Source organism: Falco punctatus (assembly GCF_963210335.1).
Source record: "Falco punctatus genome assembly, chromosome: Z".
Classification (NCBI taxonomy): Eukaryota; Metazoa; Chordata; class Aves; order Falconiformes; family Falconidae; genus Falco; species Falco punctatus.
Genome location: NC_137586.1, coordinates 74,349,305 through 74,369,237, shown reverse-complemented (window position 1 = coordinate 74,369,237; position 19,933 = coordinate 74,349,305). Strand labels below are relative to the sequence as shown.

Below are 19,933 nucleotides of genomic sequence, written 5' to 3'. Positions count from 1 at the left end.
GAGGAGGAACGGGGACTGGAATCCATCGCTTGACCAAGCTGACACTTGTTTACAAGAGCAGGCTCACAACTGTTGTGAGAGCTAACAGTTTCTTATGGCAATCAGAGGACTGCTTTCATTAAATGGCATTTTAGCATGCTCTGCAATGACTTTAACAGGCTCGGCTAATCACTGGATCTGTTACCAACAGGAATATTTGGGTACTACAGATTCCGTTGTACCCCTCATATTTCACACTTGGCAGTCTGCTGCTGCAGGAGGTATAGCTGGGGAAGATGGCTTCTTTTCAGCTCTGTTAAAGAGGTTTTTTTCCAAATGAACATTAATGAGAAGACATTTTGAAGAAAGATGGAGAGATCAAGACTGTTCTTTTCTTTTTACCTTTTTTTTTTTATGCTTCAAGCTGGTAAGTGATCATCTGTGCAGAACAAGATATTAGAAGTTTGGCACCTCCTGTCTACCACAACATATTGATTCCTTCCACAGAAGGCACTAAATACTGGCTTAAAACAAGAAATGAACAGCAGAATGCAGAATTTTACCATGACACACAAAAAAACCCCTGCTAACTGGCACAGCTTCATAGTACAGTTTTCAGTTACTTACAACAGTGGTGATTATAGCAGCAATAGTTAGCATTTTTACAAATACCACATAAACATACAAATGTCAAAACACCTAGAAAACATGCAAAATTTAAACAGCAACATCACTGATTCACACACTGCATAGAAATATTACTATTATTATTATTAATTATTATTATTATTACTATTATTACTATTATTTGGCAAGACAGTGAATCTTTTTCTTACAAAACAAAAGAATTAACAAAATTGATTTTTTACAAATTGTTCTTAAAAAAGTTAATTTGTTATTAAAGTCAGTGGGTGGAAGTTAGTCTTAGAAAGAGGTTTAACTGAGAATGAATCAGAATTGATATTGTTAGGTGGAAATTTGGTTATGTTTTTCAGCCGCTGTTTTGGAAGAAACAGTGCTAATCTTGTCAATTTACAAAATGGGAGAAAACACATTCACAATAAAAGATTAGAAAGATTAAAATATTGCATGCATAGAAAGATAAAAGCCTTACTTTAGCTGTTTCTCCCTAGCACTGCTCACCATGAGACCAAGGGTTGTCATAGCAAAAGTGCTTGTCAAAGGCAGAGTTAAGGCCAGCAGATAATTAAAACAAATGGAAATTATTTTCTAATTCCAGTGTAAAACGAAGTAGGATATTAAAGGATAATGTTTGTCTTCTTTAGAAAAAAAAAGACAAAAACTTCCATTGTGTTTGCCACTGCCTTTCCACTATCTTCATCACACTTAGATATTCTGCCAGGTTTTTTTCTTCCAATCTTGAATATTTGCTCTACTCAAGTTGACCCTGAGATAAATGGGTCACGTGGACAAAAACAAATGCTGACAATGCAACTATGGCCAAGCGATGTCAGGCTTCAGTATTTAGAGACCCATTTGTACCAGTGAGGCTTGTCACGTGCTTACAGCCAAGTGCATTTCACATCCCAAGCTGAGTGGAAGCAGGCGGCATGGGCATACAGTTCTCACAGTGCTGCAGAACTGGCACCAAACCCTTTCCAGCAGCAGCACCAGGCAGCTTGCAGGCACTGCCATAAACTGCACCAAAATCTGATTCTCACCTTTTCTTCCCCTGACGGCTTTCAGACTCCATTAAGACATTTTATGCCACATTTTGTCTGCACATCCCTGAATACTCTGGATATTTCTGCAACTGCATTTCACATCCATGCACCCAGTCTTGTGCAGAGGAACCCAGTCTTGCAAGCAGCTCACAGAGAAAGCTCCCACAGAAGGCAAAGCTTGGAAGATCTGAACCGTAAGCACCATACAGAAAACAAAGGCCTCAACAAAGCAATTTACACTGCAGTCATTCTTCAGCACACCTTCAGCCTCAGAACCACTAGGAGAAGATTTGCCTTCCTACCCAAAAAATACCAGATTTGGTTTGAAGCCAGTTACTATTGCCTTGCCTTCTGTATCTACACTTTGCATCCACTGCTGAAGACACAGAGGCTGCAGTAAGTCTCCTGCACTGGCTTTTTTTCAGGCTGGAAATGTGACATACAGTGAGTGTATTAAATATTTGGCAGTAGAAGAGGAGGAGTTCTGGCAGGAGCAGTGTGGGGCAGCCCAGGGGATACTGAAGGCTATGCATGATTTAGGCTGGCTGAGAACATGCTATAACGGTAAGGAAGACAGTCAGCAGAATTACAGCCTTCAGAAAGCAGATGAAATTCTAGGCATGAGGAGTGTTAAGAGTGTCTGTTCGCAAACGTAACAGCTGAAGTAGCAAAGATAGTATCTATAAAATTAATTTTAAGAGTTTACTTTTCTAGTGTAAAAATAATACAATGGTTTTGTCCAAATTATTTTGCATTTTCTTGATTATTTTACCCTCCCTTGGCTGTTTCATTATTTTCTGGACACTTGCAGACTGTATAAAACAGTAGTAATGAAAAAACACACAAGCGGATTCCTGAAACACTATGTAAAAGCTGAACAGCTCTTCTAATTCCCGCTGAAACTCTATCCCACTGAATTTCAATGACAGCACCTACCTTACCAGTCTCTTAAACACTGTGAGCAAAACCTCTATTAACTAGAAAAAAACAAATTGAAATCTGAAAAGGTACTGATTTTTCAGATACCAGTGGCTACTGTGTAATGAATGCTGAGCACAAAAATAAAAGATTAACAAAAGCATCCTAATCCCTTCAAAACAGTAAGTCCATTTTCAATGCACAGACAACTCATTTAATGGCATTTGTATAATGAAACAAACACAATTTTGTCTGCATTACCAACTAACGTTAACCCCTTCAGCATGAGGAAATAAATTCCTTGCTTGAGACAGAGACTCTTGAGATTGTTAAAACCCATCAGTTTATGTAATGAGCACATTTCATGCCAAACCAATTTCCCCCCCCCGCCATCAGATTAGATATTAAAGCTTTCAGCATCACCACTCCTTTGAACATGTTCCATTGAATGGCAAGTGTCAAACTTTTCAACAAGCTCACAGGTGTCTCTAAGATATGGGGCTTTTTAGCTTTCCAGCATTTCACTGCGGTAAATGCCTCTCTACTGCTTTTGGAAGGGTCAAGGTGCTGGAGGACAACTTCAGCAGAGCTTCACAGGGCTTCAGCCAGAGACAGTGCAGTGGGGAGGAACAGGCTGGCACCTGGTTGTGGAGCTGGAAGCAGTGCAACCACAAAACTTGTTGGGGGCTCAGAGAAACTTGACTTGTCCTCAGAAGGGCCACTCCATCACCAGCTGAAGTTACGCTGCTGTGAAAGACGTGGAGCAGTAATGTCCCTGGCAGCTTTTAGCTTTCCAAAACCCTTGAGGAGATACAGTTCAGCTTCATTGTGTCTGTCATACGTTGTCCATGGGGAAAGCACCATCATTTAGTTGTGCTTCAGGCCTTCCCTCTTCTTGGCTTGCACATGCCTGGGTGATAGGGGTGTCCTTGGCAAGCTACCCCAGGCTCTCAGCTTCTGGAAAGTGGTGCAGCAACACCCATGCTGGCTCTGCACAGACTCAAAAGATGTGCCACGAGACACCAGCTGATGCAGTACTGTTCTCAGCCACCAACTCAGCATATGGGGACCGTCACCAGAAAGTATAGTTCAAGTTTTTGGCTAGGAATCTAGCCATACTTTATGCTGGACCACCTTCTCTCTGCACTCCTCAGCACTGAGAGTACAGATTCAGCAAACACATGAAAGCACAGAAAGAAAAGAAAATACATCCTCCCTCTTAAGAACAAAGACAGCAAAACAGCCATCTCTTCACATTGACTTTTAGCAAAGAACCCTTGTTGAAGAAGTGCAGACTCACTTCCCACCACTTTTCATAGTGAACAGCGGAGTCCTTCTCTACCCTAACCAAGAGGCATGAATTGGATCTTTTCAGGCATATCATATGATATTTCCGTGTCCTGTAAGCTCTCCTCCTTCCCACAGTCACACTGCCTCTGCGAGTTCAGGGAGTCAGGGGGTCCCAATGCCCTGTTGCCCACACCACATGAGATGAACTGATTTCCACGATGGAGTGAGCCCAAAAGTTAGGTACTGTTTAGAACCAGTCATCTCAGTCCTATTTTAAGGATGTCAGCGGAAAGTCAAACAGTGCACAAATGTGGACCTGGTCCCCTACCCAGGAGTGAATTTCATCTTCTTTCATGATTTGACAGCACTCTCCCAAAAAGCAGAAGAGAAAAGAGAGGAAGAGTGCTTCCAGTACAAGAGATGCGAGCTTCCAGAGTGCTCGCATTGAGTATCCCACAAACCCCGCGTACCTGACACGAGGCAGTCTGCCCTGAGCATGTTATCCCCAAAGCACAAGGTCACTTGATAGCAGGGAGGGAACTCTCAGCCAAGAGCTGCCCTGCACAAAGCAGTCCCCTTGCCCCCAGTGCAGATGCCAGGAGAGGGGAATATTAGAGGATCAGGGATGGTGAGAGGAGTGAGGATGTCGGGGACAGGGAAGACCAGTCAGTCAATCACAATCACATGCAGCTTATTGTCAGAAGGAATGATCAGTCCATGCACTAGTCAGGTCAGTCAATGCACTTACGGGATGCACTCAGACACGGTGACAAGAAAGGGTAAATATGTGCTGGACAGGGAGGAAACCTAGTGCAACAGGAATCTCACTTTCCTTTAAGGCTGTTTCAGTCTTTAGGGTAGCCCAGGCTCTAGAGTGACACACCACCTGCTCTTTCTGATCCCCATCTTCCCACCTCACATCGTTTGCGCAAACAGCAGAACAAGATCTGGTCACAAACATCTGAGACAAGCACGCACAGCAGTACAACATGTTGCTTGCATCTCATTCTCTACACAGCTTTCTAAGACGGCAACTATACTGTAGACTGAATACCAGTGCACAGCAGCTTCTAAAAACAAAAACACGAAACAGTTTGAAAGCACTGATGTTCTTCACAAAGGAGAATGTGCAACAGAGACACTGATTCCATTGTTAGATTGTCCTCTATGTCAACAGCCTGGATGCTGCTGTCATAGAATTATTGCACTATGCAAATGAACAAAGTATGTGCTGTTATTTTAGATATCCCTTGTAATTTCGTCTACAATGTAGTTCACAACAGTATTCATTCTCCTACACTTAAAAATACATTTTGTTGCATAATTACGTATTTGAAAATTAAACAGGCAGTTTGCAACACCCGGATATCAAAGACTTCGGTTCCAATTACCTGCATGAATACACTACATTGTGCAAACCCACAATATCATAAATACATGCATGAGTGACTAAAAAAACAGAGCTTAAGCTGTCCAAGTGGCCACAGCTCTGCCCAGCTATATGTGCAATCACATGAACAGATCCAAGTGCTTCTATTGTGCACAGCTGCATCCAGATCAGTCCAGTGACATCCATGTATAATCCCCATGTCTGACTTGGTTTGGTGTCAGGAGAAGGCCACGTGGGAATGCCTGCACTAACACTGGTGCAGACTCCTTCACACTATGTGCAGGCCTGTGCTTTGGCAGTCTGCTTCTTTCTTAAGTTCAAAGCCAAATTTTGCTCTTGGTAGCACTGAGCAAATCTCCCAAGCTGGTAGATGGTGCTGAAGGCAACCAATACATCTGCAAATGATTCAGAAGAGTCTCGGTCTGTGTTACCCTTTTGATGGGTTTCCAAGGCCGCAGTAGCTGAGCCAGGCTAATGACTCTGTGTAGATGTGTAATGTACTGTTAGGGGAACACCTTCCTGCGTCTCCCCCACTGGCTTTGCATCTCAGTTTGTAAGCAGACTCAACTCAGCAATCTGACAGAAAATTACCTGACTTCCCCTTTTTTCTGCTGCATTTTCTGCTGGGCTAGTGAGTTGAAATGATTCACCTAAGAGGTCTAACAGGGTCAAAGAAAGGTGAGTGGCAGGAAAAAAGGAAGGGAAAATGAAAGGAGAAAATCGAGCACCACTTTGGAGCCAGCTACCATCATCTTACAGAAATCGGAGCCTTACTGTGATGCAGAAGCTCAGCCTTTACATTGGAGCACAATGCAGTCAGGAGCCTTACAGGCTCTGCTGGACGGGAGGCAGGATGGCGTTTTGCCAGCTGCCCTTTTGATTTCTGGGTAAAAAGTACTCTATCAAGAGCCGTGGTGGGAGACCCCAATCCTTTGCTTAGGCAGAGAGGAAGGCTTGTAAGAGTTCCTAGCACTAGCCCCTGGCCACACTCTGGTGTCTTACCACCAGGGAAGTGGCCCACCACTGCAGTGAGCCTGCAGGCTGCTGGTGGAGCAGGTTTGACACCCTCATTTGGAGTACTGAGAGACAATTACAAGCAACTGAGCTGTCACCTCGTAGCTGAGCCACAGTGACAGGGACATCTACTCTCCTGCCAGCATGAGACAAAACCATGAGAGTGGTTTAAATCAGAAGTCTCCCTCCCAGTGGGTTAGCAACCCTCCCCAGGGCCTTAAAACAAATAGTAATTTGTTAAACTGTGGTCACTCAACTCCTTGCAACTGTCCACAAATGAAGACTGGGTAGTATGTTGTGCTAAATGCCCTTCAAAGCTAATGTATTTATTTGTGGAGTATGATACTACTGTATCATATTCTGGCCACATGTGTTTAACTCTTTAAACAAGCAGTCTGTTTGGGGCTGCCCCATCAGAATTTGCCAGGGAATCTGCTATCAGCATCAACTGGAAGCTTGAGTTACTAGAGATGTCACAAAGGAGAACAAAACCACTCCCATAATACTGAGGCTACCACAATAAGCACACATCCTCCACAGCTTATCACCCAATCAGACAAGCAAAAGCTGCTGATGTGCCCTGCTAAGCCACGGGTGTCAAGAGACATTGCCTCACCCAGCACACAGGCTGGACATCAGCACAAACCGTCTTAACATTGTGGCAAAGAACAACTCAGCATGTGGAGTCAAGAAGTCATGGGAAATGCTTTTTATGACCTCCCAGCTCATGTGCAAGAGTGTCCGTTTTCTTTCTTCTGGGTCACTGAGCATTTTTGGCTCCTGCCAATAGAGCCAAGGTCTGTGTTGTGGCTGAATTGCAGCACTGAGGTGAACTAGCACCTCTAAGACCTGCTTGCAGTATGGCATACCTGCAGCCAGTGGCATGCCCCCTTGGAGACAAGAGTAATTGTGTAATTACCACACTAAATAGCCCCCACAAAATAGCCCACTCTGAAGCAACACACCTAAAGCATACCCGCAGAAGATGTGAACCACTGCCAAGCTCTGAGCCCGATAATAGCATGAGAAGCAATTTGGTTCTGAGGTCTGGTTTCCCACCTTGTGGGGCTTGAGAAGAAACACAAGGTGTCCACACCTTAGGGTGGCTTCTTTCCCCTACAAGCTCAAGGCAGCTTTTCCCAGCAAAGAGAAGCAGCTTGGCAGGGGAGGGGAGGTGAGAAGCTGAGATCTGATGCCCCACAAAGGACAGCTGATACCTAGCCACCTGTTGCAGCACTAGAAAGGCAAGGTGGGGAAGTAGGTCTGATCCTGCAATAGCTGCCACTGCAAAGTACTGAGATGAGTGCCAATAGGGAGAAACAGAGACCCCAAACTGTCCTAGAGGTTAGCTCCATGGTCGAGCTCTCACGTGGCACCCTTAGGGAGCTCCTTGGCGTGAGACCCCCTGCACTCCAGCACATACTAAGAGCAGCTGGGTAAGTCCTCAGTGGGAAACACCAATAAACGCCACAGCCTTGCATGAGCCTCACAAAACTATTTTTAACTGTATCACATTAAAAGCACCACTGTGAAAAGGCAAGGCTGTGCGAACAGCAATCAGATGGCTGGCCTTGTCTGGCAGCTGGGCAGCTGTCTTGCTGGCTGCACCCAAAGTCTGTTTGTGCTTCCTTCTCCTTCACCTACAAATCAGATTTGCCATGGCACTGAAAGTCATGGACACTGCCTGCACTCACTTCAGCAGTGTCATGATTTGGCCTCAAGCCCCCAAACCAAGTCACAGAAGTATAGCTCTGCAGTATGAATGACTGCTGGAGCCTACCAATCCACTGCCCACCATACACGCCCCAGAGACAGCAGCCAGTAACTCAGGGGCTGTAGATTTGGAGGTTACACTGCCACAGCATGCAAGACCCTGGGACAGCTGGCACACAGGAAACCTAAGACTGTACTAGCCTTGCTATGTGCAGAGCACAAATTGATCACAGCCAGGCTGTGCCACCTGCAGGAAGCTTCGTGGGAGGACAGATGCTTATTACAGTGGAAATCTCTTCTCTTAGACCTCCCAGTGGCACATCTGCTACCTACCCCATCCCCAAAACAGACCTTCAATAAGGCTTAAGTGAGGTGCAGGCATTCTGCCACCTCCTCTGCACACAGGAACATTTCATCCTAGCAACACAGAAAACAGTTTTTAAATGGTGCCAGGTGGGTGATTTTTATTCTGTCTGCTACCTCTGTTTCACCCTTTCTTTGGAATTAGTGATGATTAAAGTCACTGCACAGTTGCAGGTCTAAAGAATACAAAGGATATGCAGGAATATGATGGAATAAAGACAAACATGCACACAGAAACAAAACAATACCCCCCCCCCCAAAAAAAAAAAAAAACAACAAAAAAACCTCCACCAAAACAAAAAAAAAACCCACCACCACAAACCCAACCCAAAAAACAAACAAGAAAGCCCCTCAGGAACAGTTTGATCCAACAACCATGGGAAGTCAGCTGAGGTTGACTCTTTCATTGACTTCAGTGGTCATTAGATCACCCCAGCAGACTTGTCTGAAGCCTCATCGTGGCCCTGGGATATCCTAGTGGAACATAAACTAAGCTGAATTACTTGAGAAGTACCATACATAAATTTAAAGGTCGAGAATCATACTCGTTCACTGAAGTGCTGAATTTGTTAATGTTTTCTCTGTACTTAGAGAAAAGGACAATTACGTTGCAAACTCAAATGTTGGAACAGTAGTACTCATTAATTCAAGGCTTTAAGGACCAAATTCTGCTTTCAGATTCACATGCAGGTATTCCATTGTCTGCAATGGAAATAGGTTATGTGTAGCTGACTTAAATTTGTTTTCCAGCACTTACAACTATCCCGCTTTTTCATTTTCTGTAGTAAATATGAAATAATTGTTAGACTCTCTATGCTATTTTTTTGTGGATTTCAAATGACATCTTAAGACATATTTGATGCAAATTTTTTTGTACAGTTTGGGATAAGATTGTGGATTTTTCTGCATTGTTGCATTCCCCAGAATACTGAAAGTGGCGTTAAGTCAGTAGATCTTACATTAAGTATACACAGTCACAAAATACTAACAATCCATGCTTAAACAGTTAAAATTAAGTGTATGACAGTGGTTTTGCTATTGTACTTTTGCATATTGTTGAAAACGATGCTTTCTAGTCCAAAGACCAGCAACATTTTGATCACAGAAAATCATCAACAAAACCAAAAGTTAAAAATAGCCTTTAGCTGACTTCAGGTGTTTTTTTCCCCATCTAGCATAAATGAGCCTCAGGAAACAAAATAAAAAACAGACAAAACATGTTTTAAATTATATAATGAACTTACATTGATGTATCTCTTATTTCTTGGTGTTGCTGATCAAGAATAAGCCAGCAGGTAAGAAGCAGCAGCCAGTGATAAATTTGTCTCCTCCACTCTGGGAGGTCATGTTAAAATTAGAAGTTGAAAAAATGCTTTAAAACAGAATTGCTACGTAAGCCTCCCTGGGGATTTACACTCACTGATGTGCGCATGTTAAAAATGGTATTTCCAGTCTATCTTGTTGCCTGAGAACCATTTTTGTCCTTTTAAAATCTGCATTTATATTATAACCCATAAGAACCTTTTATTTTTGTATTAACACTATAAATACTATGTTAGTAATACTAAACTATTTCTATTGACTTATTTGTAAAAAGAAAAATATATTATATATTTTTATATTTTTATAAAGTGAATTAACACTGGAGAGAGGGCTATGGGGGAATAGTGTACAATCACAGTTGATGTGTATTATTGGGCACAAATTCAACGTTTGAAACAAAAAGGAAAAGAAGTAAGTGTTCAGGTGATATCCCTCTTTCAAGCTGTGTCCGAGGAAGAGTCATAGGATGCTGACACTATGAAGTTGCCAGTATTCGAGTGGCTTGCCATGGACTGGGCAGCCTGCTGGCTCAAGTTATTGCAGATCAGCACCAGCTGGTTGCTCTGCGCTTCTGAGAGGGTGCTACAGCTCTGGTAGACACTGAAGTTGGTCTTCCGACCAGGGATGTTGCCCTTCTCACACATCGTCTTTACCATCTTGGCAAGCTTGTTTTTCCCCAGAGCTTGGCAGTTGTACCAGTGAAGCGCAGCCAAGTTGACGACAGGTTTGATGGACAGGTAAAAAGGCGCGTCCTCGTAGCGCATGGCTGGGGGCCGCCTCTGGGCATACTCCTTGTAGTCTTGCACAGGGCAGGTCTGTGGGGAGTGCTGGGTGGCATACACCCGTGAGTCCGTCCCCCCTCTCTTGCTTTTGGCGTTGACATCTCCATTGTCTGGCCCCATCCACTCCAGGTATTCCAACCCAGTCTCTGTCACCCGCAGCCTGATGTCTCCCCACTTGAGGGTGGACCCATGGAAACCTGTGCAGTGTCCAAACGCTTTAGTGTTGTTCAGCCAGACAAGGTTCAGCAGCCCTTCAGGATTGTACCGGCTTAACAAGCCTCTTTTACGCAGGATAAGCTCATCAGCAAAGGTGAGCTTCATAGATTTGTGTGGCTTGTTTCCTTTTCCTTTACACCTGAGCTCTATCTGCTTTTGCTTTAGAGCTTCCTGGGACCTCTTGAACTCCTTATCTCTCGTAATACTGTATCCATACCTGTGCTCTTTGAGATACCGCTCCAGCCCACACTGATAGTTGGCCAGACTGTTTGGCTCGTATTCAGACCCATCCTTCTGTCTGGCATCCACAAAGAAGGAAGCAAGGTAGGCATCAAGCTCTTTGCAGGGGATGACATAGATCTCACGGGTCTCAGAGGGGTACTTGGAGATCAGGAACTCTCGGAAATTGCGGAGAGCTGTCTGTGTGCTGCGAATGGTCTTCTCATTCTGCTCCCTGCTGAGCTCCGCTGCTCTCTCATCCTGGTCTGGAAAAGGGAGAAGGGGAAAGACAAAAAAAGCAGAACCCATGAGCGCATGTGATATGCTTTTGCCCAAAACAAATTTCCTTAAAAAAAAAAAAAAGTTAAAATCAATTTCACAAAGAGCACTGGAAAACATCATTACATACCTGTCACATGACTGAAAAGCCAACTTCAGTTTCACAAATGATGTACTACAGTATGACACAAACCCAAAATGAGCTCCTCATGACACTGGGGCACAGTTTTATGCATGGAGAATATGTGGAAAACAGTGGAATTACACGCAATCTGCTTTTTAAAACAAATGCAAAGTAGAAGGCTTTGCTGGGTGCAGGGCCCAATCCAAGTAATAAACCCATTCTGCATTGCCTCATTTGTGAAACCAGAGGTTGTTCTGGTTCCATTTTTGTTCTACAAAAAATAATTAAAGCATGGTATTTATGACAGTAAAAATTATCTTTAATTGGACATATTTTTAAAGAGCTAAATAAATATAGACAGAAATGTACAGTACAAAGTAATGCAGCACTTCCTAACAAAGGAGTTGGCTGGTAAAACTACTACAGAGAATGTGTAATTTACAAATGTACAAGAATAAAAAAAAAGGTATAGTTAATATGTTCACATCAGAAGATATGGAAGAAAAGCATCATTATACAGTCTCACCACATAATCCAGCTGTACCTTGACAGTGGAGGTACAATTGTGATAATTTCTTTTCATTTTGCAGAAAAATAAAATTCTGGAAACAACCTGATATTGCTCTGTAAGGCTATACTCAAAGTTACAATCAGTGACATATCGAACCACAATATTCAGATGCTACCGCTACTATGGTTGTTACTGACAGCTGATTTTCAGGCTAATACTAAGATAAATATAAAAAGGAAAGGCTTTTTACATGTAAATGATTTCTTGGCATATGCAAACTATCCGTCTGTACAAGGATGCAGCTTACATGCACATAGGTGGAACTGTAATTATAAATGTGACAAACCATAATGGTCTTAGAAAATGAACAGCAAATGCAAAGAAGGAAAACTTGAATGGTGTGACTGTACTCTGCATTTGTGAATGGAACATTCCTTTTTCTCTCTTCTACTTCATAAGCAGAAGAGGGAGGGAAAGCCAGTTCTTTTTTGTTCTATCTCATTGCAAAACCCATACATTTTGGTGTCCTGTCACCAGTGCCATAGTAACACTCTCCAGGTGTTTCCCACACAACATACACACAACAAAGTGATACGAGACCAGCTGAAGTTCCCGATGCCTCTCTGTCATGCAGGCCAAGCTCAAGTCAGGCCATGTAGCATACCCACGCTTTGCAGCACTGCTCAGACTCTTGCTTCTCATGCCTACCCTGCCCTGCAAGCCCGTTAATAGGGCGGGCAGCAGGGAAAGGAAGGTGGCCCTATCTCCTTCCCTAGCTCGCCTGCAATGGGGTGCAGAAGTGTCACTGCACAGCTGGGCAGCTTCCCCTTCTGCCCATCTACAGTGACCCTGAAGGGATTTCATCCCATCACCTCCACACCACAGCTGCAAAGAGAGGCAGAGGGAGGGATTTGCCCAAGGACTTGCCAGCAGAACAGAAACAGAGCTGAGTTTATACCCCCTGGGACCAGGTCCTGTGTCTTCACTGCAAGGCATCTGCTGCATCCGTGGCACTCAATGAAACCTATTGAGAGGGGTCCTCAAACCCTCTGCAAAGCACAGAGAAGAAAGGGTCTGCAGCTGAGGCCTTCAGAAGCTTCCGCAGCCATGGAAAATGCTGCCACAGAGCACTGAGGTTTGCTCAAACTGTGCTCAAGGGGAAAAAGAAAAGGTCACCAGCCTGTTTCAGAAACTGGGTTTAATATTGATATCAAAATGCTCCTTGCAGCCTGCAGTGAAGTCTCATGCTTTAGGCAATGTATAGGATAGATCCTTTTATTATGGCCAAATGCAGGCTGGAAATAAAAAGACAATGCTGTCTGAAGCTCCAAAACAAACATTTACTCTGGTACCTTGTTCACTGCACCTCCTCCCCGCGCCCAACCCCCCCCCCCCCCCCCCCCTTATTATAGCACTGTGTAATTAATCAGTGCTTTGACTGACATCCCACATTTTAAGTACTGTCTCAATATAAACAGCACATATAATGGCTCAGTTTTATGCATGTCATCAATCACTACTACTTAAGAAGATAGCCTGTCACAACACAGCAGTGACACCCAGTCAGTCATTCATGTTATGGCATCCTTCCTTAATCTGCAAAGGAAATTGCCATATCTGCAGTTATGAAACCCATGCTGAATTAAAGAACCCCTGAAATTGCATGAGTGAAACAGTACCCCAGAAACACTGCATTCCTGCAGTGCTGTGGTGTGTCACAAGGCAGGTGGGAAATGTTAAAGATGTCAGCTTCTCATCTAGCCACATCAGGAGAGCTACATCAATTTTGACTGTGAATCCAGCCTGCAGTGCTAGTAGATTATCCTCTTCCTATGAAACCACGCAAATATCAGGGATATCTCATAACATGGGATGAATGCAGGGAGGCAGTGAGAACCAATGGACAGAGTCTGAGACAGCCAAAGTTATCAGATGTCAGCTGAGCCACTGTCATCATCTGCATATGCTTGTCATCCACAACAAAACCAGATGATGCAGTTGAGCCTAACTTATAAGGCAGCTCTTTATAGCGTAGGACAGCTGAGGAAGGAGACATAATTCTTCATGTCATTAAAGTCTTACTTCTTTGTTATCTAAGGAGATTTCATAGTGCTGAAACCATATAATACATCTCCAGCTACCATGTAGGCGTAAATTGTATCCAGGCAAGTTTTTCATAGCACCAAACTTTGTGTTTTCTGCTAATTTCATAATCTTATTTTCTACTGCTGTGGTGGTTGATCCTGGTCACCCCTTAAGCATCTCACAGCCACTTGCTCACTCCCAGCCCCAGAGGGACAGGGAAGAGAAGAGAAAGGAAAAGTGAGAAAACCCATGAGTCAAGACAAAGACAGTTTAATAACTATAGGAAAGAGGAAAAAGAAACCCAACTGATGATGCAAAGGCAATCACTCATCGCCTTCTAAAAGTAGAAAAATTACCAGTCTCTGAGCAATGTCCACCTCCCACTCAAAACCCCTTCCTTCAGTTTTTATTGCTGACCATGTCATAGGGCAGGGAATATCCCTTTGATTGGTCTGGGTTGGGTGTCCTTGTTGTGTCGCCTCCCAGGCTTTGTCTACTCTAGACCTAGCTGCTGGGGAAACAGAGTGGGAGAAAAAGCCTTGACACTGTGCAAGTCCAGCTCATCAGAAGCCAAAACACTGGTGTGTCATTAAAAATGTTAAAAGTCACAAATTCAAAACACAGCAGGGTATGTGTGGTTATGAAGAAAGTTGACTCCACCCCAGCCAGACCCAGTACAACTATGCCATTTGGAACACTAATGAAACAGTGCCCAAGACCAGGTGCACCTTGCATCCTTTCTGCACAACCTTTGACAGGACAAGGAGACCATAAAAATTATTCTTTGGGTGCAGTCTGCAAATGGCCCTTGTAAAATACTTACAAGAAACCCATCAACTCTATACATCTTTACTTTGCCTACAGGAAATAGGTAGAAACAGAATCAAAGACCTGACCACAGTCTGGATATTTGGCATTGATTACTTCTGCCCTAGCCATGTGGCCTTGCGACCTTGTCAGAGAAGATTAGGCTGGTGTAACCTCATTCTGTTCCTTACAAATCCACCTAGACTGACAGATAAAGAGAGGCTACATGAAAGTAATTCAGTCATTACGAACTCAAGACTAAAAGACATCTCAACTGTCATCACAGTGAATTTTGGAAAATGTGTATGTTATGGTAAGGATCTGACAAGAAGGAAGAACTGTTGAGGTGCGAGACTTCATCTCTGGGTCTGGGTATTGAAAGTGAGTGTTCCCTCCCTGAGACAGGAGTGTTTTCAACGTAACAGTTCTCAGATATTTACTTGGTCTTGTTTTGCTGCATCTTGCTGAGACCAAACCAAAGGCTCCTTTGGTCAGGGCTTACTTTTTTTTTAAAAAAGATTTTCTGTGGTCCTGGTGGAAACTACTGAAAATGCAGGTGGGGATCTACAGTAGTTCATCGACTGCTGCGGACATAAACCTCTTCGCTCTCAGGCCTCCACTGCTCACAGCATCAACTCCTCATTGTGCACAGGTTCCAAAACTGGGTAAAACCACAGAAAAAAAATACCACAAAATGCTCCTCAATACAAGAGAACACCTCTGTATCAGAAAGGCCTGGACCTGCAAATTGCTGGAGGGTAGGAGACTGGGTAGATGTCTGATATGCTTGCACCTTTCTTACAGTCTTCTGTAGGTGTCTGCTGTTACGGTCTAAGAAGAAAGACACGCTCATGTTATAGTCTAATTTGTCACAGCTAGTAAAACAGTCTGAACCAACCAACCAAAACTTATGGTCATCATTGATCTACCAAGCCAAGCTATCCATAGTGCTATTTCCTTGTCACAACACAGCCTTTGGAGTCTGTAGTGCTAGTGCTGTCACCTATATTTTACAGACTAGGAGCAGAAACATAGAAAATAAATTGACTTGGAGATGCATTTCGTGAGGTTCTGCTCCCTCAGCTGCTTGACTGCACGGAGGACCTGGTTGGAACTCTCATGTTTCCTATCTGGAAATCGTTGGAGTTTCATATCTAAGAACACCAGAACATGGCAGAAAAAGCTAGTAAAACCCACACTACTGTGGGATCTGGGGTAAACTCCCAAAGAGGAGTTCGAAGAAATGCTGAGTAGCTTAGATGTCCCTGTTTCAATGCAGCCAAAGAGACAAAGTAATCTGGCAGAGATCAAACAGACACCCTAGTGGGACCTATGTATCCCTGGCTAGCCCACAACCATGGGATGATCCCTCCCACAGAGCGACAGCTGTCTTCTGATCTTTTCATAATCTAATCTTAATGCAGCCAAGACTGAACACTATCAGTTGAGTTATCAAACTCAGGGTTGTTTTTATCTCAGCCCACACACATACACACACTTAAGACTCCCTGAAAAGGACATAACCTCTGTAATTAGTTATAGCAGGGGGAAAGACGCTTTCACTACAGACAGATGTAGATTGCTAATGTTCAGAGAGGGAGTTAGTGGGAGTCATGATCCTGAGCTATTACTGCAAACAGTCTTAAACTCTGCATAAGGCAGGCAGTGAGATCTCAAAAGTACATTAAAAGTAAGGTGGGATTTTTGGTGGTAATCATATCACCAGCAAAAGTCTCTGCCCAATTTGCCTTCTGACTAGAAAAATGCTTCTGCAGCAGACCTACTTCCACCAAATGCTTTCATTCAGGTTAAAAAGCCTAGTTAACCACACACATGGCACCCCATTATCTCCACATTGGAGCTAAGTGTGCTCTCTCCACTCCCCAGCACTTTGCAGGTTGGCTCTTGCCCCTGTTCTGCAATTACTGAAAAGCAGTGATATCCAACCTACAGCCCATGGTCGTATGCAGCCCATTAAAACAGTTAACATAAACCACAGCCTACTCCTACCTTTTTTTTCTCCTGTACCCACTTGTTTCAAGAAAGTATCTGCAGGCAAATGACGTTCTCAAGTCAACAACCGCAGCTGGCAGAGACCACGCAATGGGGTCAAGTCAGGGCAGGGAAAGGCTGGGGGACCCTCTGACAAATGTGCCCTCCTGGAACCAGTGCTACAGCTACCCTGTTGGGAGTGGCTGAATGCCACCATCGTACCATGGCATCCCCGAGTATCAGCCTTTCTGCATGCAAAACTTAGAAAGCTGACGGCTGGTTTTCACTGTATCAAAGGAATAAGCAAGTGAAAGCCATTCTCCCATCTCACTGCCGAAGAGTGAGGGTGAGGATAACTGCAGGAGGTCCCTCCAGCAGGGCTCCCTCTGAGCGCTCACAGAAACACCCTGAGATTAAGAGACAGGGAGAACTAAATGCTTGGAGAATTTGATTTTTGGCACTTTTACTGTCTGGTACAGGCTAACTTCCCTGGGGCAACTCCTACACACACAGAGTAGTCAAAGGCTTAAGTCAAAAATACACATTTTAATGTAATTATTTCATATCCAACAATAACCATTTTTTAGGAAGTCCTAAGGCCAAATAAAGTGTGTTTCCTGTGCCATAATAATCATACTTATTTACGCTTAAGCTTGTTGAGTCAAAGTCAAAAGACAGGGGAAAACCCTGTGGCTGCCTGGAGATTTTCATCAGGTTTTGACATCTAACAGCTTCTGAGCTCTGCAGGATCAAAGGATTAACTTGTTAGCTGCAGATTATTTAAGCAGAAGAAAGTGCTCCTGCACTTTTTCTTGAATTTCTGCCCTACCCATCTGATGTTGCTACTAAATTCTGTTTAACAGTTACAGTTTCTCACTTCCACTACATTAAATCAAAGTCTACATAGTTTAACGTTTTCAGAAAAGCATATAAAATCTATAGTACAATACAATTTATTAATTAAAATCCATTTATGAAAGATGTTTTCTGGCAAAACCAAATTATGCTTCTGTTCAGTTAACCCTCTCCAACAAAATAATCAGTGAAATATTTTATGATTCTAAAATTAAAAAGCTTTAGATTCTGTCAGTGAAAAAAGGGCATAGATTGCAAGCACACGAGCATAAGAATATTTATACATTGGTATCTCCATGAAGTAAGAGTCACTAAAATAATCTTTAGTCAACTGTACATTTTATTGCAAGGTACAGAATGGTCTGATAAGTGGATGCTCACTCAGACACTAGTGTTGGTTTTCAGTTTCTGTTCATTTTCACTACTTTGTCACCACAACAGCCTGAAAAGATGCAGGGTGCAATCTGGCTGCTGGCAAAGTCAACAGGAAAATTCACATCATTATTAATGGGACTACTGCATGATCCTCAGATGACAGAAAATTTGTAGCCATGACAAGGGATTAAGAATTTATGTCCTCCTATGACTGACTGCATCAACCTTTTAAATAGTGGATACTAGCAATCACAAATGAACAGTACAAAAACCGCAGTGCTCTAGGGACTTGGATTTCTACAAGGCTCCCTTCCTGGCTGTATGCGACATCTGAGCTATTTCAACATAAAGGTACTAAAAATCCATTTTCTAAATTAAAAAAAAAAAAAAGTTTTTATTTGTTCAAAATACGATTGCCACTTCATCTAGTTGTCTGGTTTTGGTTTTGTCAGGGCTACTGGAAAAGAGAAGTGTTGCATGCTAGTTTTACCTTACATTTCATTTCTTCCACTGAACACTTACAGTGGTCTTTCTGGAGTAAGAGACTGTATCATTTCCTATCTCCTTTGGAAGCTGTTCTGTGATGCACCGGTGTGAATTGCTGCAATACAAAATGGGATGCATTTCCTTTGTATCCTGACAGCGGGGCTACTCAGTTCTTATTTATCCAGATCTCACTGTCATTTGGCAGGAACAAATACAGACTCCAGCTCTCCCAGGCTTGCACAACACTGCAGCACTTCACGGCAAGATGCTACGGCTGCTCCCTGGGGCACAACATGGGGACCAGCAGAAGATATTCTGCAAGAGCACTGGAGAAACCCATAGATCTGGTACTTGGGTGATGTCCAGGCAAAACGTACTTGGCTCACAGCTGGACTGGAGTCTGCCATCTTAGCTGCCCTGTTCCAAGTCAGTCACTTGGATTACAGCCAAGCCTGGAACCAGTTCCAGGTCTACCTGCCCTGCCTTGTCTCTCTTTTCTTTACAAGAGGTTTATAAAAACAATTTCTTTTGACACTTATATAACTGACTGAGGTTCAGGGACCCAACTCTTCATAGAAGTGGAGGATATAAAAGCCAATGTTTGGAGTTTTCTGTACTGCAAACCAAAAAACATTAGAAAACTTTAGAAAAAGTGAAACCTCTTTCATTCAAAATAACTGACTAAACTTTCTTCACCTATGTTCCCTTCTAACACATAATTGCTCCCCCTTCAGAGCTCAGGTTAAAAAAATCAAGTAGATTGCTGAAACTGAAGTGCTGCTGAAAGTTGGTAAGTGGCAAACACAACATAGTATGCGAAACAAATGTTAGCTTTATGTTGAGCATGCATCTTTACATTCATCCAAATAATCCTAAAATAATTTACAGCTAACTCCACTTAGAAAAAGCCAAGTATTGATTTTAGTTTAAGGCTAAAGACAAGATAGGTTTTTTGCCATTTTCTTCATGTTAAATATTTAACTCTGGAAAATAGAATTGATTTTTACCCAGGTCTTTTTAACAACACAGTGCAATCTTGCCCTTTCAAAGCATGTTATTTGTTTCATGAGCTGTGGCAAAAGGAATCAAAGGAGTAGGATGGCGAGTGTCTAACCTACCCTGAGAACTGCAAGCTGGATGATGCACAGCAGAAGCAATGCACTCATTTTCCAAGAGGACTTGGCTGGCTTGGCACTAGCCCAGAAAGTGTTGCATACATGTCCTCAGCAGAATACTTGTTTTTCTCCCAGATAAGTTTCCAATTCAACAAAGCACATTTTAAGTGCGTTCTGGATTGGGGTCCCTGTATTTAAGTATATGTTTATGTAGAAATGTAGAAAATAACTGGACTAAGTCATCATATGTTTAGAAGGTGGAAGAACAGCACACCTGAATAACATTTATAGTATAAGATGACTTGATTCAAAAGTTAAGAGAAAAAACAGTAAGAAAAAATCAAAATAAGGAGAGAAAAAACTGTAAACATCTGAGAAACACCTCCTTTGAATTAAGCTTAGTATTTAAAAA

General features: G+C 42.9%; 1 protein-coding gene across 2 annotated transcripts in view; it reads right to left on the bottom strand.

Annotated features, from left to right (window-relative positions):
• Positions 1 to 621: 621 nt before the first annotated feature.
• The window catches only part of KIAA1958, a 74,502-nt gene continuing 55,190 nt past the window's right edge, over positions 622 to 19,933 (bottom strand). For both annotated transcript variants that reach the window (XM_080371013.1, XM_080371014.1), the window contains exon 3: positions 622 to 11,158. In XM_080371013.1, the coding sequence (XP_080227139.1) occupies positions 10,113 to 11,158 (1,046 nt within the window). In that variant the 3' untranslated portion in view covers positions 622 to 10,112. The remainder of the gene's footprint in view (positions 11,159 to 19,933) is intronic.